Below are 24,442 nucleotides of genomic sequence, written 5' to 3'. Positions count from 1 at the left end.
TTAGATTCCCAATATTCTGATCATGTAATGCCAGTAGCATATCACAAAGTAGCTAAGAAATTACCAAGAAAACGAAACATGTTCATATGCAGGAGTGACTTGGCAGCAGGATTTAATAGGAAGCAATCTCTGTTTGCTCCAGATTCATCTCTTCCATTTGGTGTCACAATTAACAGAGGGGTCAGCCCATTCTGAAGCTCTTCGCACATTTCTGCTATTGATTCACTATAACCTCCACCACAATCATCCACAGATTCACCTTGAAGAAAAAAGGCTCAAAATTAAATGTTCTTTCAAAAATAACTGAAGTATTGAAACAAACTGTATTTCATTCCACAGGGATAACTGAGTAAACAAAAGTTTACTAAAAGCTGCGCTGTCTTATCTCTTCATATGAAAACGCTTGAAGTTTTGCTCTCTGGATGTTTCCAGCTCATTGTAAAATGCATTATTTAGGAGATTATATGACATATCACAGTGACAAAAATACTATTTTGATGGAATGTAACTAATTTTTTTTATCGCTATCCACTAATCAAAATAAAATAAAACAGAGCTAGAAAAGGAAGTGTAGTTTTGAATTTCATGAGTGGCATTTTAAAGTAGATATATTTTATTGAGCCCATATTCCGTAGATAGAACGGCTCTTCGATTTCAAATATTTTTCATTAAAAAGCTCAAAGTGATATGGTGATTTGTAGAAACAACCTTACCAGTAAGACTAGCTAGCCAGGACTAATTACCAATTCAGACAGCTCAAAAACCGGTTTAGGTTTTGCAGAGTGTTTGCAGCAAGCAGAATTGCTGCCCCTGGAATTTGAGGAGAATCACAGACACATTTCCATTAAACTTGAGGGGGTTTATAGAATAATTTAAAAAGGTTTTTTACTTCCTAACATTTTAAGCACTTTGTCTACACACATACATTGTTTTCTGTATCACTTCCTTCCTTCAGGTTCTCCAAGAGTTAACTGCAACGTAGAAAGGTGGGGTGAGAAGAATTCTCTTACCAACAAACTTGACTTTCCAAACACGATGAGGAAGCAGAAGGCTATCAGGGCTAAAGGAACTCATTTTAGCACACATCTGTCCAAACACTGACTTTGTACCATCAGGTCCAGCCAGTCCTCCTTTACTTCTGGAACGCTTTACCTATTGAGTAAGCATATTATAAAAGTCACAGTAAGAACATATTTCAACTGGCATTACTGTGCATATAGATAAGGGATTCTCAGTACCCTCAACCACCAACACCTTACTTATCTTTCATTTCAAACAGTTCTTTGTTCATCTGTCACTACTCAGCACTATATCTGTTTATCTTTAAAAGAAAATGAAAAGACAGAGGGATGTCAGTGATAAAGTCTGATGATAAAGACTTCTCTCCTTATTTCTGAAGAAGCAGCCAACGCATCAGCAAATTCAGTTTTTCTGACTGTAATTTTCATCCTGTCTCTATTCACGCAGTCAATTGACAAATCTGGGTAAGTTTTTCATATGAGACAGATCAGAGGCTGTGTTGTTGGCCAGTAAACTGAATATGTGTTAGTCTTATATAGTTAATGTTAGTCTATAGTTAATGATAAGAACTAAATATGCATCTATGATACTTACTAGGAGTCTCTAACAATGAGTAAGTGCTACTAAAATACATACACATATAGACACAAAGGTAATGTGTTCTAAGGCACCTACAGAAAAAGTGTATTTTAAGAGCTGATGAAGATTCATAAGAATTGGCATGCAGGGAAAATCCCACGGATTCTGCTGCAAGAGATGCACACAAAGATGGTAAGAATATAAAAAGCATTTCACCAGTATAGAAAGGAAAGAAATGGAAAGTAAATAGAGGGCTGGAGAAACACAAGGTATTGTTTTCCCCTTGTTGTTCCGCAGGTTATATTCTCAACCTGTTCTGACTACAAAGGAACTCCTACAGTGCACACAGTTCACCAATATCCATGAGACTGTTCATTCAGAAATAAATCAGACTCATCCCACTAACCTGTATTTAGTTCCACTACAAGCTATAGTGCATCTCAAAATCCAGTTGTTCTGATGGCTTTGGATAAAACAACCATCATGTTTCTTTCAGGTTTTATTGAAAGACTGACACACCCAAATCTTCCTCATGTATAAGATGTTCTGTATCAACACAAGCTGGTTTTATTTCAGTGGACTTCCGAGAAATTTGTACGCCCAAGAAGTTTTACATTGAGAACTAAGTCACTGAGTCTTCTCTTAAAAAGAAGAAAGTATGAATAGAAGGTCTATGAAAGCACTAGTTAATTCACTGTTTTTCAAATCTCACACTTAACAAATTAATCAAGTGACAATAAAAACGGAAGAAAACCTGCCTGAACTGAATATAGGATGGAATGCACATGCTATTACACATTCCGTTTAGTATTTATTTCCTAACACTTAAATTTCATTTGATTGATAATTTAGATGCAGGAATGATTAAAATTTTACTTTTAACAAAGCAATTTAAGAATGCCATGAGGGATTATTGGCATTTCTGCCAGCATATTACTATATTGCTTGTTGACAGATGCCCATAATAAGTTATTTTAGAGTAAAACACTTCACTGAAAAATGGCAAAAATTCATACAAATACATTTAGGTCACAATCCACTACAGGTATTTTTGCTTTTTACTGTACAAGTCTAGAGCACAGTATCTTGCTCAGGTTTCAAAATCATCCCTTATTAAACACAGATTGTACAGCATCTCAATTTTTTAAAATACAGTTCCAGCCTTCTTGCAGATCAGATAATTTTTAGCATAAAACAAGTTAATAAGTTAATTAGAACCCAAGAAGGATTTTCATAAAACAGTCTTCCATCAGAAGATACCAACCTATGGAAAACTGTCCATTCTTGCAACAGAGGAAATGAGGCAGCTCAGAAGCAGCATTCAGTGAAGTGTGGAAGAACCAAATTCAAGAACTTGCCCTAATGAATAATCACTTATTGTGAGCAGCACTATTGCAACAAAGGGGGAGAGTCAGTCAAGTCAATCTGTAAGCTGGTTAAAGCATTTTCAAGTGATGAAGAACAAAATTTAAGTTCTTTTTCTGAATCACAAAACTTTGTATTTGTCTAAAACAGCTTGAAATTACCCATCAAAATATTGGCCATTCTATGAGACTCTCTTCAACCCATAGAAGCTGGGAGAAATATAGTACATAAAGCCACGCAACTGTACACTAATAAAAAAAGTTTACAAAAAGATGATGGCTTCTCAGTAGGAATCAGCCAAGAAAGAGAAATATATACAGTTCACAGACAAGACAGATCTATGAAGAAAACGAACACAATTCAAGGATATGTCACGAAATCAATCTCCAGAAGAGCCAGTGAAGTATCAGTGTAATAATTATAAGAGCACAGACATAGTCTCACCCGTACATTGAGTTTCAATTACCTATCTTCAAAATGAAATGGTACAGAAAAAGTAAGAGTATAAAAAGGCAAGGAGTAAAGAAAAGACTACTCTACACAAGCAAACAAAAAACCTTAGCTTGATCAGTGTAGTAAAATGAAGGCTGTCATGAAATGAGAGTTCTTTAAAAGTACATTTTATAAGGCAGAAAACGAAACCAGGACAGAAGAATGGTATTCAAACTGAAATATAACCCTCAAAAAAGAACAAATCATTCATTCATATGCTGTGCCTACTTTAAGATCAGATCATTTTTACTCATCATGTTATTGAGATTTCTATAACCCACATTTAATAAGGAGAGACAGTACAGAACATTAAACCAGGGGATTCCTTGCAGTATTACATTAATGAAAGCAGACAGACAATCTCCTTCATAACTGAATTTTTTTTTCTTTTGAAAAGGAAGGAATTCCTTTCAACTGCGGTGGAAAGATACGTTTTATCAGCATTCTGAAAGTGTCTGTCTATAGGTCATAACACACTGTCCATTCGACACCACACGAGCTACAAGCTACACCCGTACTTAAACACTGGATAAATCTGATCTGCTAGTAAGAGGGTTAGTAAGCAAACCTGAGCACTGGAACCCTGTCTAGACATATAACTGCTAGTTCATTTTCTGGACTACTTCTATTACACCTTTCCAGAACAAGGCCCAGATGCTGTTTTGGAACATTTCACTTAATGACTATTCCCAGAAATTACTATGGATAAAACTGCATCAAATTTGGTTTTTATGCCCTGTGCAGTCCTCCAACAGCATCCCAAACTGTCTCTGTGCATTCAAGCTACACTCCTTTATGCTACACCTCAAAGCATAAAATATCTACACTCAATTTTATGCTGGCACTTGGCTGAGTTACAGTACAGCCATCACATGGTATTTCACACACTCTGAGCAGGAAAACTACATAAAACTATGATGTCCCACCTTTACGAGACTCCCAACAGAAAAAAAACCAGGGCCAAGCTGTATGTAAGGTGAATGTGATCTACTCTAAAGGAATCTGGTCCATGTAACCCTTGATCTCAGGACAAGGGAGTGGTGTTTTGCCTGGTTTTACACTGCAAGTTAGACAGCTGTTATGTCCAGTTCTGGTACTTCCAAAGAAACCACTGAACAGCAAGGGATGCTAAGGAAGTATTTTAAAAAACAAGTTAATATCTGGAAAACAACTTTAAATTAAAAACTCATCTGTTTATTTTATACAATTGAAGATGAAGTGAATTGACTGCACCATATATCTATAAACTGCAAGAACAGTTTTCTGAAAGCAAAGGCATTTTAAGGCCTACTTGCACTTTTAACTTACAACTGCAAATAAGATGAACATTTTTAAACTGACAATTAGTTTTTTTGCAACTATGTAAGGCAGCTTTGAATCGTCAATTAAATATTATAAAGGATCAAATCCACATATTCATGCAGCAAAAGATAACTCAAGCAAAAAGATAACTCAAGCAAAAGATAACTCAAGAAATTGTGAGCCATCCTTTGTACACTGTAATCAGGCTAGATATGTAATCAGGCCCTTTTTAGCCTTCACTTGGCTAAATCTAGGAAAAACTTGTGTTAAAGCAGTACTTCATTTCCCACAGAAGAAGGGAAGCTACCAATTCATTTCCAGAGTTCAAGACAGATTTAAGTAACAAACATGCAAAAATATATGAGAAAGCCTATCTCAATTAATGAACTCAACAGTTCATTAAGGAGGACATTAGCAAACGAGCCCAAAACCTACTCACTAGTTTCCTGTCTAAAATGGTTGCACTCACTAATTTATTGAACTTTCTGAATACAAACACAAAAAGTAATCAGAAAATCTCTGGCACTATAAACTAAAATACCACATTTTTATCACAGAACATTACTACAAAAAAATTTTAAGTGCACATAGAAAATGGTAAAGAAGCAGAAACAGCCACAATCGGGTGTATTTCTGTTCACTAAAAGAAAACTAATCAGTCAAAATTTTCACAATCTCTCCACTTTAACCTTACAAATAGATGGTTCTTACTTTTTCCAATATACCAGGAAAAAAAGAAAGAAAAAAGAAAGCAGCACTAAAGAAAAGAAATGCATGAGGACTCTGTAAGATCAGGCTTCAGTCCATTTAAATGAAAACAATGGTTTACTATTCTATGTTACAGAAATATCTATGGAAAAAAGACACATCTGGCCTAAGGCACAACATTACATTTTCTAACGTCAATGATAAGGAAAAAAGCACTTTTGTATCAAAGAGTTCTGCAATCAATATGACCACATGTGATGACCAGCAACAGACAAGAGTTTATCAGCCTGATATTTAATTATATTCAAAAGGTTTTTTTCCTTTGCTTTTTTTTTTTTGCCCTTCCTGTTCTCTGTTATGAAAGCAACAGCTGAGTAATTCAGCTGATCATCTGGAAAGGTAAGAAAAGCATCAGAATCTCTGTTCTCTTAAATTATCTAATATAGTGAGTTTTGAAAAAGCAGTCCTTTGTCAAGCAGGACATACTTTGCTCATTAGAGTCTAAACCATTCACTTAACATTTCACAAAGTGCCCCCCTCTCTCCGAACAACTACAGTGTGGATGAAAACATACTAAAAATAAGTAGGGCTTACATTAAGTTATTCATTGTTTGATTCACTGATAAAAATTAAACTCTTCAGTACTCAGATACCAAACAGCTGAAAAAAGGGGTTTGATCAACATAGCACTGCAGGCTAAACATACAGATAGTCCATGGAAACTTCAGCATCAGATACCTGTATCCTGTTGAGCTCTACAACTGGCCCATGCTGACGATCTCTCACCATAGTTGCTTGCACAACTTTTCTGAAAGCCGCTTCCTAAAAAAAGGAAAGTACAAAAAGTTAAGATAGTGGTAAAACTGCAATCAAATAAGAATGCTGAACATATTTCACAGATAAACACATACTCAGTTCAACTCAGAAAAAAAAAAGACTCAACAGAATAGAGAAACTATCTATGCTATCCTTCAGCAATTTCTTTCTGAGTACACAACAAAACACTAGAAAAGGCATAACACATCTGAGTCTTCTTTAGAAGAAATAAAACAAGCATCAAATAGTTTTGATATATTAAAAACAAACAAAATCAACAGAAGATAAAGCTGTGAGACGTTAGTCAAGGATCATGTTATTTGCACTAATAGGATTCACGTCTGAAACAGTGGGGATACTAAAAAAGTAAAGAAGTCCCTCCTGTATAACTCAAAATCATGGCTTGAAAGGTTGCCCTGCCCCCAGATTCACTTATTATTAAGCAACCAACATACTGATGAGTACAGGTATAAATTAGTTTATACCAGAATTATATATGTATATGGAGAATAATTAATGTCACAGAACGACAACCACAAAAGCAAAAAAAAGCTTTTTATGCAAATTCAAATATCTTAGGTTCTCTCACTAAATATTTGGATCTGATTTTACAGCCAGTTTCAAGCACGATTAAGAAGATTTTTAAGTCTTTAGAATCTCTGACAGTAAGCCTGACTTAGATGTCTAGATATGAATATGGCATTGCAACTGCTGCTGCCTCTGTTGAATGTTTCTGACGTAAAATATACCTGATATCACATTTTATCTTATATGTGGAACCTTTCTGTAACTATTCTGCAGACTGAAAGTAAATGAGGTTGAATTTGCCTCCTGCACACCCATTCTTATACGTAACATCATATACATAAGGACTGCAAATTAATAGCACTAACATGTCATGAACAGAACAGCTAGGATTTCTGTTTCCTTTTTCTCTAGTGTAGGTTTTGATGAAAAATGTGTGGCCTTCCCTTGATCTGTGAAGTATGTATACAGCTTGATTGTTCCACTACAAAATTTTACTGGAGTCTAGAAAAAGAGACCTTGAGACAATATATGCGCTAAGGAGTCTAGTTACAGGCCGTGTGTCTTGTTTAAGGACATAGAACAGCACTGCAGGGGGAAATTTAACTGTTTCTCTTTTCAAAGATATCTCCCAGCAGGTTTTTTCTTTTTATATAACGTTTTCTTTTTCAGTTAGACAAATTACTATGACAGTGAGAAAATTCAGATCCAAAACTAATGATTATACTGAAGGCAAGTCATGTTTTCACAGGCTTACCATATCTAAAGTTTTGAGTAAGTCTTGCAGCTTCAAAGCATTATAATTATCTACATTTTCTCATGACTGACTTTACTTACAACCATAAAAATCCACTTTCATTACCAATTTGGGATTGAATTCTTAGGTATTCTATTCTCATTTTTAGCTCAGTCTAATAAAACAAGTTTGTACCTGCACAGAGCTTTGGATCAACTAGTATATCACCTGACCTTGACAGAGGAATGCAAACAGGTATGAACTGGTAGTTGTCTGCTATCTCACATTTTTTCCAGGAAACCATCTACTGAATTTTCTAGAAGAATTCAACTATACTACAAACTAAAGATTTACAGTGTAAAGTTATTGTCAAGATCAACGCACAAAAGCAGTATGTTGAACTGTGAAAAACACAGCAGAAAGAACACAAAGAAGTTTGCATCATCAGAATGCAAATATTTGAGATACAACTTACAGAACAAATTGAGATATATCTTCTTTCTTCAGAAAGAGTTCAAACAGTACATTACACTTACAGTTACAAATCTCTCCCTAAAAAACACTGATAAAATACCTTTCCCTGTGATATCAGTATTCCCCGTAATGTGTCAAACCCAACCGAGGGTCCTTGGCCAGTTTCATCAAGTCTTCCTTCAAGATCAAACATTGGAATGCAAGGACAGAAAAGTTCTGAAATGTGGTGCAAGAGCAGAAGCCTGTTTCTTAATGAAATGATGGGAATTTCCTGCAGATGATTGTACTCCATAGGAACCTATGATAAAGCAATGATATCTAAATGTAATTTAGAATTATTATGTAATTTATTTTATTAAATGTAACAACAACCTTTACATTTGTAGATAAATTTGTAATAGAAATTCGGATATTTGCTTATTCATACTGTCAAAATTTAATACGTGGAGTTCAGTTGTTTCTCAAAGATACCAATAATATCCATCTAAACTGAAACAAGTATTAAAAATATGACGGCTAGAATATAAGTGCTATTCCATATTTTACAATTTATCCAAGAACAAACACATTTTACATCCTGTCATCACTACACCCAGGCCTTATAGCTGAAATGCAAAATATTCAAAAAACAATCCTCTCAACATAAAGCAAGCAACAAAGAACTCCACTGAAAGGTATACATTTTCATAGCTGCAATAGAGAATTAAATTCCTGCCAATGTACAAACTCAGTTACTGTTCTGCATTTGGATTAAAACCTGAATGAAGATGCTTTTTCAGCTCAGAAAAGCAGAATCCTTTGAAAATACAAAAGTAAAACAAAGTAACTGGCTCAAACATGAAGCCAAATCAAAGCACACTAAGCTTATGCAGGGATTTAAAAGGAAATACGTCAACTGAAAGAGCATATAAGCATACGAAGTACATTTAAATCTGAATTCAATAAGCCGAATGCATTACCTGTGTAGGGAGCTTGCCAGCATTAGCAGGTTTACTGGTTGACCAAGCTAAAGTATGTGCTGAGCCACAGGCTACTCTGTTGATCTTTTTACCCTGAAGTGCTGCAACCAAGCGCGGTCTTTGGATGGCATTAGTTGTTCCATCTCCAAGCTGCCCTTCATCATTATCTCCCCATGTATACACTTCCCCTAAATCAATAAAAATAATTGATCATTCTGAAGCTAATATACAAGCTTTTTGCTCTTTTTTTTTAAATTAGTATTTATAAAACATCTAACTGAATGAGGTCTTGGGCTGTAATCAAGACTTCTAGGACTGATGGCCATCCTGAAATCCACTATCTAGTACAGATAAATCTTCAGTGACATATCTAGGTCTGCAGTCTAAGTAGAGCAGCTAGCATAAAATGCATTTCTTTCCTAGTAGTTTGTATAATTAAAGAGTTCTATTCAGAATAGGAGAAAAAGGTGGAGCAGAAGAACACCAGAACACCAGAAACATAATTTCACAGAAAAAAACAAAGCCAATATTAAAAAAAAAATTTAAAAAGGCTTAACATTTTGTATGAGACAAAAGATCCTGTAAGTTATATTACTAGAAAGGACATTAAAATAGGTGCTCACAGTTGCAAGATAATTGGAAAATACTTTTAAAGTAACAACCTTGATCCTGAGCATTCATTTTCTGCTGCTATATTCACTATTCACATTCATTTTCTGCAGTTATATTTCACTAGCACCCATAAAACACTCAGCTATTGTGCAGATTTGTTAATTAAATGGGGGAGTGAATCTGCTACAAAGGATATTCAGTATCTCAGCCTGCTCTGTAAGAAGCAATATTGTTTGTGAAATGCTTCATTTAGCAAGTTAAACACTTCAGCAGGTCCACAAGACTCTACAAAAAATAAAAAAAGCCGAATGCATTCAGTGCTACTGCTTGATCATTCTGTAATTACTTTTAGAGTTCCATATTTTTCTTTGACCATCAATGTTTATGCAACTTGAATTCTTTAATTTTCATCAATTTAGTTTTATGTGATCACTTTAAATCAACATCATGCTTGCTGCTTAAGAAACATGCAACATCTCCAAACATAAAATGTATCCATGCACACAGAGAACCAGTGCTTTTTGCAAGGACAACCTACCAACACCTGACTAAAAGATAAAGTTTCATTTTATTCAAATTCAGTGCTAAGAACTAAATAAATTATTTGATTATTATACCATCTTCAGTGCAGCAAACACAGTGCAAAGACCCTGTAGCAATTGCAATGACTTTCTTTCCTTGCAGTCCCTGCACTTGTCGTGGTCTTCTAACATGGTCATCAGATCCATGGCCTAAGCGATGATAATCTCCTTTGCCCCTGCACAGAGAAGAGTAAAAAAGTTCAAAATTGTGTTTTAATTGTGGAAAAAATGTAACTGCAGAGCAAATATCAGACATGGTCTGTCGATGTACTTATAAAGTCCAATATCAAAATATTCTCCAAATATTCAACTTAATCATCCCTATTTTGTATCAATGTGATTCTGCTGACACAGTACAAATTCTTGTGCTGTTCCTACTTATTCTGCGTAGGTCCTTTTAACACTTTTGCAGGGGGTGGTTTATTTTTTTCTTCTTAAAGGGTCAAGTATTAGAATCATTTATCTGCAAAAACAGTACGTTTACTGATCTCAGAGACTTGAACTTCGTACAGTTTAAGGATATCTAATGTCACACAAACAAGGTGGCAGAGGCAAGTTGGGAAGGTATTTTCCTTAGTCTTTTTAAACATTTTAGTCTAGTAGTTTAAATGACAAAATTCGGAGTGGTGTAGGAAGATTAAAACAATGAACTCTAAAATTAAATTCTCACATTGCAGCCACCACAAGCTAGACACAATTTTGATAATACATGAGAATGTTATTTATGCTATCATCTTCCACTCTGCATGACACTTCATGCTTATAATTCTACTGTCTCCAAAACAAAATACTTGGATTTTTCATTCACAGCACTACAAAATGTTCCCCAAAGAACATTAGTGGATTACTAATCAAGACAGAGGAACTCAGAAAATTTTTGATGGGGTAGATCAAAACAGTGAAGGCAGTGTACTACTAATATCTGTTACAGACAAGGTTACATCTAATACTGTCAAAATAACTAATACAGAATACTTACCATGTATATACTGCTCCAGATTTGGTAAGGGCCACAGAAAATTGTGATCCACATTCTACTTTAACCACTCCAAGGCCTGTGAGGGAATCAATCTAAAAAAATAATATCAAATCAAATCAGAGTTAATTAAGGAGGCTATAAATCCATAGACTGCACAGTCTTAAGTAAAATATAACGTCCAAATGTATGTATATTTACAAATCAAAATGTTTATGTAGATAATTTAGAAGAATTCTACTCCCTTCATGTTTCTACTGTTTACCACAAACACTAAAAAGAAGCTCAAATTTCACAAACTGTTGAAGATCCATCTCTGGTATGTTTTTCCAATAGTTACTTGGCAATTGCCCCAAGTAGCAATGATAAGGCTTGGTCTGCAAACACTCAACATTAATCATCCCCAGTTGGTATGACAAGGATGTGATTCTGCTGACATAATAAAAATATTTATACCTCCAGTAGACTCTTCCTATTTATTATTATCCTTATGCTGCTTTACCATCAATCCTATGGGACTGATGACTGATGAAAGATAAACAAACTATTTTCACATTATGTTACATCATGCTGGAAACATTTGGAGACTGAATGGGGATACCTCTATCCAAGTAATAAAGTGTGATTCTGAATTTAGAATCTAAAATCCATTGTGCATAGGCATACACAATGAAACACACATTTCTCACACACAAGCAACATTCGTCTTCATAGTAAGTACTGGAATTCAAATTTGATTGCCACACTGATTTCATTTGTAACATGAAGAAATTCCAAGTCAGCCATGCATTCACAGGAAGGGTTTAATATAAAGTTTAATGTAAGTTTAATATAAGTAAGATTATTTTTCAACTAATTGATACCCCCTTCTGGAATGAACTTATGGTTTCAGGAGTATTATGGAAATTTATTAACACAAACAAACATGAAGATTTCTTGGCAAAATGTAATGTTTTGACAGGAACCAAAATTAAAATGATAAATACTGCTCAAACCAGCAATGCCCTCCAAAGAAAAACCTTCAAGTACAACTTCATCAGTCAGCACAAAACTCAAAGACTTGTTATTGTAGCCTATAAAGTTCATCTTAATGACAGGCAGCAGAATCCTGATGTCCCAAGATGGGTCAAAGTTTACACATATTGGCAAATCTGTCTTCAGTGTTCTCCACCAACATCCTGGTTTCTAAAGCAATGAAAAAAATTACACTGAAATACCTTCATTGGTACTTTACAGCCATCACTACCTCCTCTCCCAAGTTTTCCATAGTCTCCATCACCCCAGGACCAGACTGTATCATCATCAGTCAGGCACAACGTCTGTGCATCTCCACTGCCACAGGCTATATCAATCACACGGTAACCCTGGAGAGCTTCCACCTGTAACAAAATCACCCAGTTTTGTTCACAATAGAAGACTCACTCATTTAGTTTCCGAAAAGATGACAAACCCAACTTGCAGAAGTGGTTCAGTGGAACTACAAGTCTGAAACAGCACAGGCATAAGCAAATAAAGGCAACTCAAAGAGCTTTGCTCTTTTCAAAACAGCAAAATGAAAACTAACTATGCGTTTTAAATACAGGATTTATTTATTTTAACTGGTGAACTAGTTAAATTTTTTGACCTAAAATGTCAGGGAAAACAATTAATACAAAATACCTAAGGTTATCAAAGACTATATTCTGTTCAAATAATTTCAGGCTCTCTGGGCAAATACAGTAAGAGGAAAAAGAAAAAGTCTTGTTTTCAAATAGTCTTTTACTAGTTTTCAGTTTTTGAGCACTTGCATCATAACCTGAATGTAATCAACGTCTTTTGAAATGGTGCCATCTAGTGACGAAGTATGGGATTTGGAATCACAAAGTAAAAGCTTAGTGACCCACATATACATCACATCCTTCCCATCCTCACAACTACTTGAAATAGATTATAGGTGGCACTACCCAAAGTAGCATGGAACTTCACATACTTCAACTCATCTACAGGTTATCTATTTTTGTACTACAAAAGAACATGGAGGGGGGAAAAGGAAAGGTGGGCAAACCTTGCTTTTTTGGGGCCAGGGGAACAAGAACATCTGAATACAGGTGGTAAGGTCCCAAAGAGGACTAAGAATGTATGATACCTCATCTCACAAATTAAAACACTGGAAAAAATTAATGCTCATATGAATAGAAATATATACACAGAGCTATGAATAAAAATAACAAACTAACATTCAGTTTGAGTCAAAAACCACAATCTTAGCCTTTGCTGTATTTTCAGCAAGAGAATGCAGGTAGCAAAATGAACTCTCATTTAAAAGGCAGGGAAATTTTCTTAATACCACTATTTCTGGTTAAAAGCTCCTAGTTCACAAGTACAAGTCTGAATTTATCAGTATACTCATTCTTCTTACATTCCATACTGTCCAAGTTCTTGTATTTACTACTTAATCTTCTTCATCAAAAACTGCTTAACTCAACTTACTTTAGCAAATAGCAATTAAATACTTCATAATTACTTTATTAAATTCTTATTAACTTAGTGTATACTTCTGTAACATGTCAGTATTCAATCATGACAATCAAGAGTATCATTATTATGTCAGGAGAAAAAAGTAGTTTGTAAGTGACTAAGTGGCTATCACTGTAAACACTGTTGTATTTTCCAGGAAGTAAATAATGAGAAGACCCAGAAGACAAGGAACTCATTTTCAGTGCAAACTACATCTGGGAAAGGGTGAAATTTACTTACTGAGAGGTGGGGTGTTTGATTTGGGTTTTTTTTTAAACCTCTCTGAAAGAAATTCCCTGTAAGCTGTTTAGTGAACACTAAAAGCCACAAAGTTTGGAGCTCCTCTTTCATTTTATGCTTCCAGGTGTGGGAATTTGTTAATTTCTTATAGATATATGTCACTGGTTTGCCTTTTCATTCTCTATATGCAGAAATGCAAAAAGTTACGAATCAGAAGGTATGAACTGGACTAAGACTGTAATACTCCAAAGGTTTCTTACCAGTTTAGGTTTTAGTTGGTCCTCACTATCTCCATGCCCAAGGCGTCCATATCTTCCCTTTCCCCATGTAAAAAGGTCTCCTGCAGCTGTAATACAAGCGCTGTGTGCTCCCCCAGCAGCAATATCAACCACTTCTATACCTCTCAGAGACTCAATTACACGAGGACGATCACAAGGGCTGAAATAAAAACATTTGTCTGGACAAAACTTTCAGAACAGACCATTTCTACTATAAAACATACTAGTATAAAACACATAATGTTGCCCCCATGGACTTGAGCATTCCTTTTACTTTTTGGATCAGAACACTTATCTCTAACACAACCAAACTTCTCATTTAATGTAGGCAACAGTGCATGTGGAAAACAGGACAATGGCAGTTTTGCTCCCAAAAGGTTCCACACACCTACCTACAAGACAGATCTCAAAGGAAAGCCACTGAACTTTAGCATCCACAGATATGTTTGTTAGAAGGTGATATCTAAATACAGAAATCAGAGTAACTGCTTATCTGAAAAATACTTTGTGGTTCTCCAATTTTAAAATATATGTTTCCACATCACTACTTAACGCTGAATTCTGCATGTAGGCAGTACTCACATAGCACTTTTAATACATAGTAACTATAATAAGTATCCATTAATAGTTTCTTTTAAAATAACATATCGGAGTGTTACTTACCTTCGGTTTCCATGACCCAGTTTACCATCTTCTGCTTCACCCCAAGAATAAACTTCTCCCTCAAAAGACAATGCCAGACAATGCTTTCCTCCTGAGTTCACTGCAACTTTCTTTATGAACACATGTTGAATGGATTCCAGTAAAGTTGGAGTAGAAACTGACTCTGTTCCTCCAATTCCAAGCCTACCACCTGCTCCATATCCAGTGGCATACAGCTTTAGAGTAAAGAATAAAATTTAATTTTATTTGCCTCATGCAGAACATTGACTGGAGATGTAGAGAAGAATTCTTTAAGTATGTACGCCAGAATACAGTTAAAGGAAAGTCTGGAAAAAACAGTTTCTTACAGGACTTTTATTTTCTATCTTTTGGAATATAAGAAATATTTTGAAATATTTCACAAAAGCTTTCAGAAAATATGGCTACATTCAAGCCAAGAAGAAGTCTCACTGACTTAACAGATTTCATTTGAAATCCTAAAGCTTGTTTTGTAAAACTATCAAGAAACCATAGCTTTGCAATATAACATCACAAAATCATCTATCACTATCACCTGTAGCTCTCTTTCCAACAGCACTATTCTAATGTTCTTTCTTCGGCAGAATACATACACCTAAACACAATTGCTACTTTCCCTTCCCTCCCGTAAATACTGTTCTAAGTAGTGCTTTTCACTCTTTTTGTCTCTCTGACAATAATTTCTTTCAACAGAATGTCAATAAATATATTTAATCTGCCCTTTACCCTTCTCTGAATAATTAACAAGGACAATACTGACCCCAAGGAATCATTATAGTACTTCACTAGATGAATGTAACTGTTACACAAAGCTCCAGCTAAAATTCTCCATCATGTCCTAAACAGAGAGCTGCCATCTGTATAAAAATAAAGACTTTTCGAATTCATTTACTTATTTTTTTCTCCTATACCTTACACTAAACTTCTGCACTGTGATTCCTTTTTGCTCAGGATTTAAGCATCTGCAAACTGGATCCTGCAATATCTAATTTACATTTAGCCAAATGTGAATAATCTGAGATTATACCTCTCCCCTGTTAGAGAGATACAATCATCATTACATTTTACTGTCTGTCCTGTTTCATGGAACTCTGTGAGCACATTGCTTGTGCCCAGTTTTGTTTTCCAAAATCTGATCACATTTTTGAACCAAGAACTAAAATATGCATCTTGTTTCACGCATTTAATGCCACAGTACACTGCATTCTTAGAACGCACAGGTGGAGTTGGTACAGTTCAGATTCTTTAAAATAATAAAACAAAACTACTACTACCAATACTAATAATAAACCTGTGCTATGCACATTATTTTTCATTTAGTCAAACCCATTCTGACTGATGATGAAATGTTTCAAGGGAATCAAACAAACAACCATTTGTTGCATCCTTACTTTCCCATCAGCGGTCACTGCAAACAGAGTCTGTTCACCACCAATTAACTGCACTGGTCTAAGGGTAGCAAGAGCTTCACATGGAGTTGGGACTTTGACTTTTGCCCCTTCAATTCCACCAAGTTGTCCTCTGTGATTATGACCCCAACCATAAATTGTTCCACTGCCTCCAGCTGAAAGTGTCCAATCATCAGGTCGTCTGCAGAAAATGCAAAACAAACAAAATCTTAAAAGAGTTTTTTAAAAGTCACAGAAAATGCAGTTTGTCATTGTGCAATAAAAAAGCATCACAAGACCAAACCAGTGACAGCTGAAAGAAATAACCTGTTCATCCACTGGACAAGCTGCTCATCCTGTTCTCTCTTGAAGACATCATGGCACTCATGAAGAACATCCATATTTTCATTATCTGCCATTAATTCTCGGATTTTCTTTGCCACCTGTAAAATATTTTGTATTAAACAACTTTATTCAAATTATCAGTTACTCCTATTGCAGTTGGCATAAAATACTTCAATCTCAGTGTATCTTCTTACATGAAACACTTTCACATGTTCCATTAACCATTTAAAGTATTCCCACAGTACCTCATCAAGGAAAAGGCGAGGTAATGGTGTCCTTTTATCAAGAGCCACAGCAACCCTGGATGCCATACAGTATCTCCTGAACCAGGCCCATTTGTGCGTCTCTGCGCAGCAAGGGAGTGTGTCCAACTCCAGATCACAAGCCAGAGCCACAAGCACCTGCAGACAATCAAAAAACATTTTAGGGATGGATCAAAAATGTGCAATAAAAATTAATATGCATTTGATACAGTTGAACAGTGCATAGACCAGTAGGGCCTGAACATGGTCTCAAAGACACATAAAGTGCAAGGGACACTAAGAGTCATCTTCCTTACCCTCACTGATGGGGCAACATCAAGTGTACCCACACTATGTCATGTACCTAATTTCCTCTTCCAATCCAGAAGTTTTCATAACCTCCCAGGAAAAAACACTCCTAGATTAATTAACTTTTTTTATATCAAATACCATGTGCTGAACTTTTTACCTTCCATTTCTAAATTAAGTCCCCTTCCTACAATTAAATGAATTTTCAACTGATTTTCAATGTGATTCGATTTCAAATCAATGTTACTGATGAATATTGTGAACAATGGATTACTTCTTCCTTGTATAAACTTTTGAGAATTTCTTTTTGTTAAGATAGGTAAGCTATCTTTAATTTCACTTTACTACATGGGAGGCTTCTTCAGCCTTATATTCTTCTTGCTCTTCTCTACATCTCTTCAACTAGTTTATTTTTATTTTGAAGTATAGGGTCCAAAACAGAATAGCCTTCCACTTAAGACACTTATTTGTTCCAACTGGATGTAAATAAAGCCTTCAGAGTATTTAACTAACTAAATAGAATATACAACACTCCTATTAGGACAACTTGGAAATCACTTATTGAAAAGTGTAGCCTACTGTACTTCCAAGATGTTTTTCTGACCTACCTACCTCTGCCTAGCTAGGTACTCCTTATCCTTTATTTGTATATTTGATTCTCCTTTTAGAAGTATTCTGGGTTTGTCAGAAAACATTCCTGATTTAGGACTAGGTGTGCTTACCATGGCTTACAAAAAAATCCCAGAACTGTTCTAACAAATTCTTTAATGATTGTATTTCATTACCTTAAAGAAAGGACTATGGAGCAATTGTTTGCCACCTCTCACAATGGGGTCTTCATAGTCAAACTGTCGTTGCAAAGCTTCTGGAAGACCTTTAACCAAAGCAGCTAAAGCACTCCCTGTGAAACTCTAGAACATCACAGAACCAGAGAGTTAGTCCTACTGTATTCATTACAGAAAGTACATTATTTAGAAATAAAACCACAAATAACGTCCCAAACTACAGGAAGCTGTGTTAAGTATTATTTTCATCTTCTTCTTAACATAAAAGTATTTCTACCACTTTCTGGCAATTCCAAAAGCACATCTACACAGACTTGGAATTAGCCATTTTTTTCCTAAAATAAAGTACCTTTATGGACTTGCAGACCTGTGAAAGACAACTATTCATTTGCCTATTTCCTATTTTGCCATTGATAGAAAAAACATACATCAGGGCTAGCATTTAATGCTTCACATACATCTTAATGTGAAAATTGTGAAGAGGAGAGCATCACTGCCTTCTTACCAAAGCTCGTGTCTCTCCCTCGTTATCCCCTAAGATCCGGTTGATGTTAATGGACTGGCCAAACTCGGTTGTGAGCAGTTTCCGTAGTCTCTGCAAGGCCCACATTCTGTGGCCAGCAGCTAAAGAAAAATAAGTACACAAAGAATGTAATTACTTAAAACAATAATTTTAACTTCAAACAAACAGACTTAATTTTAAGACTATACCTACCTAAGGCACTCAGTTGAGCACAGGCTGCAAGAGAAGCTGCCAAGCGAGGAACTATACTCCTGTTGGAAGCAAAATTTAAGCGAAAATCCAACAAACACGTAACCAGATCCATTGAGGGACACGAAAGAATGCAACGATCTGAGAGAAGGTCTTTAGGGCCTGCAAGAAACAAAAAGCAACAAAAAAAAAAAAAAAAGCTGAGGAAAGTTTGTCCTCAGACTGAAATAAGAACAGAACATAGGTAGGATTTAGCTGACCAAATACATCACTGTAGAGTGCTAATCTGCATGTGAGTTGATCCATTCCACCTCCCTTTGAAGGGACTGAAGAAAGAAGCACTTTCATTACCTAATTCACCTAATTTCAAAGCAAATGCATTGAAAAAAATAAAGGCATTTCAGATGAATTGTGCCCCAAAAGTATCCTCTCTTCACCAATGAAGAGGCAAACTAGAGTGATTACAAAATATTTTTATCTCTTCCCTATGAACAAGTGCACCTTCTCAGGACTTAGTTGAAAATGTTTCCTAAGTATGAAAGTATATTTTTCTTAGTATAAATGTAAATGAACTATTGAACTCTGGCATGTAAATACCATGCAATAAATGCAACTGTAAAAAGCAGACAAGAAAATCTACTCTCTTATCTGTCTGTATATGTCATATGTGACACCTTACCTGCAGCTGGCATGATCGGGTAAACAGTGAATCGCCATCCCCATCCATTCACAGACCCATCGCTGATGAACTTCCACTTTAACTCATCCCCTGGAATTCTCAATTCACTAGACCAGTCTGACCACTCACGACCTGTTATGGTAGGTAACATGAACATATTCATCTATACTGTCTGAGCCAATATGCAAGCCATTCATCCATAGCAACTTCTCTCCATGGTTACGCATTATAAACATTACATAAATGCTTTTAAGAAAAAAAGCTATGCAAAGCACATAAACGTAACTATAAAGATGTTACATGACCAAAACTGAAGTCTTTAACAGTTCTGTTAGCACTGCTAGTAGATAGCCTCAGTGCTTTTATTAGCACATTTAAGAGGCATTACAAAAGCTTACTAAAATCCACTGTCCTATTTTTAATTATCTTTCATATTACAAAAATATATAACAACATATACATTAAATTAAGTTTTACAGCTTCCAACCAGGAATCCAATCAGAAATATCTCAATAATGAAATGTGCATCTGAAACAGTCCGGGGAAAAATGGGTCAACACTAAAAGCCCACATCACGATTGCCCAGAGATATTAAGCACAGGCAGTAACTACTGAGACCTTTGCACATGATGTAGTGTATGGGCAGGTTCAACATAAAATTTGATGAGATTAAAAATGTTCTTCTAAAATCTACTACAAATTAACAGTTCTTAAAAATTAAATCAGAGATATCAAGATTAAAGATGTGAAGAATTCATGTAGTGTCACATATATAGGCCAGAGCAGAAAACAGAGAGAGCATCAAGCTATCATTTTGGACATTTGACTATTATACAGAAATTCACACATGTTGGCAGGGGTGCTAAACACTGATTTTTACACCCTTAACTGCTCTTAGGAAGAAGAGGACAGCACAACATGCTTTTCTGAGAGATTCTCTATAATTAAAGATGCAAGATCACTCTGTGTGTCTAGATCAGATATCATTTTTAGTTTAAAAGAGAATTTGCATATCCCTCCCAAGAAGTCTGGCACAGGGAGTGGTACATTTCATTCAACATTTAACAGTAAACCACTCAAGAAATTTTGGAAAAGCACTAGATCTCATAACCTGATCGGACAGAAACAATTCTGTTGACACCATCCATTATGGTGAGTGGGTCATGGCGCCGCTCTGTAGAACACTGGCGATCAAATTCTACCCTCAGTCCCTCGGCACCTAAACAGCAACAAAGAGTTTACAAATTTTTACAGAGCAATCAATACCGCAAATAAATGCAGTATTTTAGAAATCCACATGAAATCAAACAGAGTTGTTTGGAAGTCATAGCACTCATTAATAAAAATAACCTCCTTAAGTTTAATGACATTATTTGTCTGTAATTTCTTTTCTTTGCAAGGCTTAGATCACAGCAAGCTCATGTGAGTAGGGGCTAGCAGACAAAAGACCATATCAGAACATTCAAAATTAAAGTTGCAAAAGACAAAAAATGTCTATTAAAGTTAAGGCAAACAGCTCTTTATTGTCTGTAACTCTTCATAAGTACTAGGTAAAACTTACTGAAGGAAGCACTACTGAAGGAAGTGTTAAAACAAAGTATTTTTCTTGCTCAAGACTAGAAAATAAGTGTTCAATTACTGACCCTGAAAAAGAGTCAGTCCTTCTCAGTTCCGTAAATGAACAGAAAACAAAAATGATATACAAGTGCAATCACAGCCAGTGAACCCAAAAATGCACATTTCATCTGATCAAGATGTTCATGCAGTATGTAAGTGCATCAAAAAATACTTTTTTTATAGCAATATGATATGTAACATTTCAAAGCTCAATAAACATTTTTGCAAGCTAAGGAACAACTTAATGCATGCAAGCTGGAAAGTAACTGAATCTTAGCAATGTAACTCTAAGAACTCTGTACCTGGTATTTTAACTGTGCCACTAGAAGAGGTATCATCAGTATATGGATGGCTGCTTTCTACCACAACTGGTTGTGAAGAGAGGCGACCACTTTGTGAATCAGTTGCTACATCTTCTAGTTCAGTAACACAGAGCTCCAACAACATATCAGCAACCTAAGAAAAGAAAAATATACACTTTACACACAGTATGTTTGATTAGTCCAAGAAATCTAAGCCAACTACCATTCTTCTCAAATTTAAAATAACTTTTTTTCTGAATTCTGATTCATAGACCGCGATATTAATTCAAAAATACTCCTTTTGGTAAAGCTAGAAAAACTTCTGGAACTAAAAGCCAAACTATGTAAGTTTTCAGTAAGTAAATGACAACACATATAATTGTTTTTCCTTACAGAAAAAGCAAACTATTAAATCTAAGCTGTAAAGCATAGAGCAAGAGATTAATGAAAGGTATAAATATTTAACCAGTATGTAATATTGCAAATCACTGCTTAGGGAGAAAATTCCAATAGTACTAATTTTAAAAGAGCAGTTTCAAATAAAAATTCTGACTGCAAAATACAAAAACCCCACGCAAACAAGAGCTGTTCTGTTACTCACTCTTAATGTTAGAAGCAAAAACCCCAGAACTAATGTATAAGTGCACATATAGCATGTATCTAATTGGACTGGGAAAACTACATCTCAAACCCAACATAAATACACTTAGCTAATCAATGAAAATTAAGGGGGTGGGGAATAACAGTTTTAGAAATCTTAAAAGAAATTAATTGTTACTACTATTTGAAGGGTAAAGCTACAAGAAATATTAAACAACTTTCAGTTCATTACTGTACACAGATTCTATAAATAATTTATCATTTGCAACATTCTTTTTGTCAGCTATGCCAAAAAAAAAACCCACACCCATGGATACTTTGTAAATAGTTAGAAAGTCCAATGCATCAAATGTAAATCTTAACAACTAAGAAAAATTATTAAATCTTTAAAAATTTATTAACAGAACTTTTAGCAAGCAATAATGACTGCATCAATCTGAGAAATAAACTCAGATGGAAAGCAAAACCACCATGGAAGTTTTTAAAGTAACATTCTACAGATCCAGCACATAGTGCTTGGTTAATTCAGCTTCATTCCAATAACCACAGCCAATATATAAATACGTTAATTATGCTTCTATTTTAATGCCTAACTGCAGCATGACAAATTGAGAAATTAGTCTATTACTGACATCTGTAACACATGCATACATTCATGTAGTATTTCCATTAAAATTATTAAAGCTTACATGCATTTAAGTTCAACTCAAATTTTCATGTTTATTAAGTTTCTCAGTGTGTTGAGCTGTACTTCCAATAAAAGAAAATATTCTAGAAAGCTACTAATAGAAAGGACATAGTTAAAATGCAACAGAAACAAAGCCTGACCTGTGGGTAAGCTGTGCCCATGCCAGACAGCACAGCTGAAAGAACATCTCTTCCCTTTTCACCTGCTCGGTTGGACACAGCAAGCTTTAGCAGGTCAACCATGACTCGCGTGTCATCTGGAACCAGAAGACTCGTAAACTCATCCAAGTACTGCGGTTCTGGGCCAGATACCTTACTTTGACTTTCTACATCCTACGAAACAAAGAATAAACATCCCTCTGTCTTTAGATAGATTTAAAAATATGCAGTCACTTACAGAATAATTTTTAAAGCACACATGCACAAAAAAACCCTGCTTGATAAAAGCATGGTAAGGACTTAAGTTTTAAGGAAGGTATTGACAACATTACTTCTTTGGTTTTTGTCATGGTTTCTGCAATGATACTGGCAGCTCCAGGATCATCTGTGACTGGAATGAAAGGACGGGAAGAGGCAGCAGCAGCTGAGGGAGTTACAGCAGACGGTGTCACAGCATCTTCTGAAGGAACAACCTAGCCAAAACAAATAATAACTAATAAAAGCTTCAACAATACACTGTAAAACCTTTAAGAGTTTAATTATTCATTAGAAGGGCTAGTGTTCAAAGACAGCAGCAATCTAAAAAGAGCCATAAGCTCAGATTCACTGCTCGTATTTTTAGCTTCTATTTTATGTTCCTAAGACAGAAAAACAGCCAACACACCCCTTCAATGCCAGCTGCTACAAAAACATACAATAAAACACCAGTGCCTACAGAAAAGTCCACAAAGTACATCACAACCCCTAATAATACATGTCAAATTCCTAGTTTGTTAGAGCAAAAGATCTCTTCAGTAGCAAGCCTTTTCTTTTTTCTGTTTCTGTTAGCAGTTGGGAATCAGAGTAGAATTTCATTTAGGGCCTCATGTCTACATTAATTGATCTAAGTTTATAATTTCATTTCATTCAATAATGGTCAAATATCCTCTTATTCTTGACTTTGTTTTTTAATATCACTCCTATAAAAAATTCAATACCTCTAAAATATTACTACAAATCATCATAATTGCATTTAAGTGACACAATGCTTTCTGCAAGTTCAAAATTGAATTCACACTAAAATTTCAGCTTTTCCACATCTGACATACACAGAGAACCCAGTCCTGAAATTAGACCATGAAAGATTTTTTCACTCTCTGCTATTATCAAACTAATGGAGATCATATTTTTCAGCTTTACTGTTAAAAACTGATGGAAAAAAAATAATTTGACACTTTACCTCCCCTCTCCTGTCCTGCCATGGGTTTGGGCTCAGCCTCTCTTCTATATCTCCTACAAGCATGCATTCATCTCCATTTGCAGGGCTTCCTGCAGACGTAGCATCTGATGGGGGGGCTGGTGATGAAGAGGGACATTCTACTGGTGCAATCATACTTGCAGGCATCAACGCTCCAACAACTGCATCCCTGAAATCATTTAGGACAGATTAACATAAACTTAACTATACTCCCTTGTTGAACTTGAAAAATTATATTAGATTGTCTTAACAAAATAAGGTAAGGCTTCCAAGCTCTATTTAGAGAGTAGTTTATCACTCTTCTCCTTTGGGCCTGATGATTAAATACATGTTTTAAGGCCACTATTTTAACCTGAGTTTCTCTTCATAAATTTTAGCACAAATACTCTGTTCTCTATTAACAATGAGGGCACTGTAAAGTTCTATTGTTCTTTCCAACTTGCCCCCAACTACTTCCTCCCTATTATCTATCATGACTGACTTAAACTGCTTCTACATTGTTCACTTGAGCATTCTTAAATAAACATTTTTTCCCCCAGA

At 35.4% G+C, this 24,442-nt stretch overlaps 1 protein-coding gene across 3 annotated transcripts in view; it reads right to left on the bottom strand.

The window, feature by feature from the left end:
* HERC2 (HECT and RLD domain containing E3 ubiquitin protein ligase 2) overlaps positions 1-24,442 on the bottom strand; it is a 108,597-nt gene that overhangs the window by 6,664 nt on the left and 77,491 nt on the right. For all 3 annotated transcript variants that reach the window (XM_064646222.1, XM_064646223.1, XM_064646224.1), the window contains exons 67-88: positions 23,885-24,071; positions 22,998-23,138; positions 22,648-22,839; positions 21,220-21,373; positions 20,412-20,519; positions 19,301-19,432; positions 18,625-18,783; positions 18,415-18,533; positions 17,910-18,035; positions 16,819-16,974; positions 16,556-16,671; positions 16,232-16,430; positions 14,823-15,037; positions 14,142-14,319; positions 12,363-12,524; positions 11,149-11,240; positions 10,206-10,345; positions 8,977-9,164; positions 8,118-8,315; positions 6,205-6,288; positions 1,011-1,152; positions 65-259 (exon numbers count right to left, since the gene is read on the bottom strand). In XM_064646222.1, the coding sequence (XP_064502292.1) occupies positions 65-259; positions 1,011-1,152; positions 6,205-6,288; positions 8,118-8,315; positions 8,977-9,164; positions 10,206-10,345; positions 11,149-11,240; positions 12,363-12,524; positions 14,142-14,319; positions 14,823-15,037; positions 16,232-16,430; positions 16,556-16,671; positions 16,819-16,974; positions 17,910-18,035; positions 18,415-18,533; positions 18,625-18,783; positions 19,301-19,432; positions 20,412-20,519; positions 21,220-21,373; positions 22,648-22,839; positions 22,998-23,138; positions 23,885-24,071 (3,383 nt within the window). The remainder of the gene's footprint in view (positions 1-64; positions 260-1,010; positions 1,153-6,204; positions 6,289-8,117; positions 8,316-8,976; positions 9,165-10,205; positions 10,346-11,148; positions 11,241-12,362; positions 12,525-14,141; positions 14,320-14,822; positions 15,038-16,231; positions 16,431-16,555; positions 16,672-16,818; positions 16,975-17,909; positions 18,036-18,414; positions 18,534-18,624; positions 18,784-19,300; positions 19,433-20,411; positions 20,520-21,219; positions 21,374-22,647; positions 22,840-22,997; positions 23,139-23,884; positions 24,072-24,442) is intronic.

The sequence above is a fragment of the Pseudopipra pipra genome, chromosome 2 (genome assembly GCF_036250125.1).
Source record: "Pseudopipra pipra isolate bDixPip1 chromosome 2, bDixPip1.hap1, whole genome shotgun sequence".
NCBI lineage: Eukaryota > Metazoa > Chordata > Aves > Passeriformes > Pipridae > Pseudopipra > Pseudopipra pipra.
Note: the sequence above shows the minus strand (reverse complement) of the source record. Positions and strands in the feature narration are given on the sequence as shown.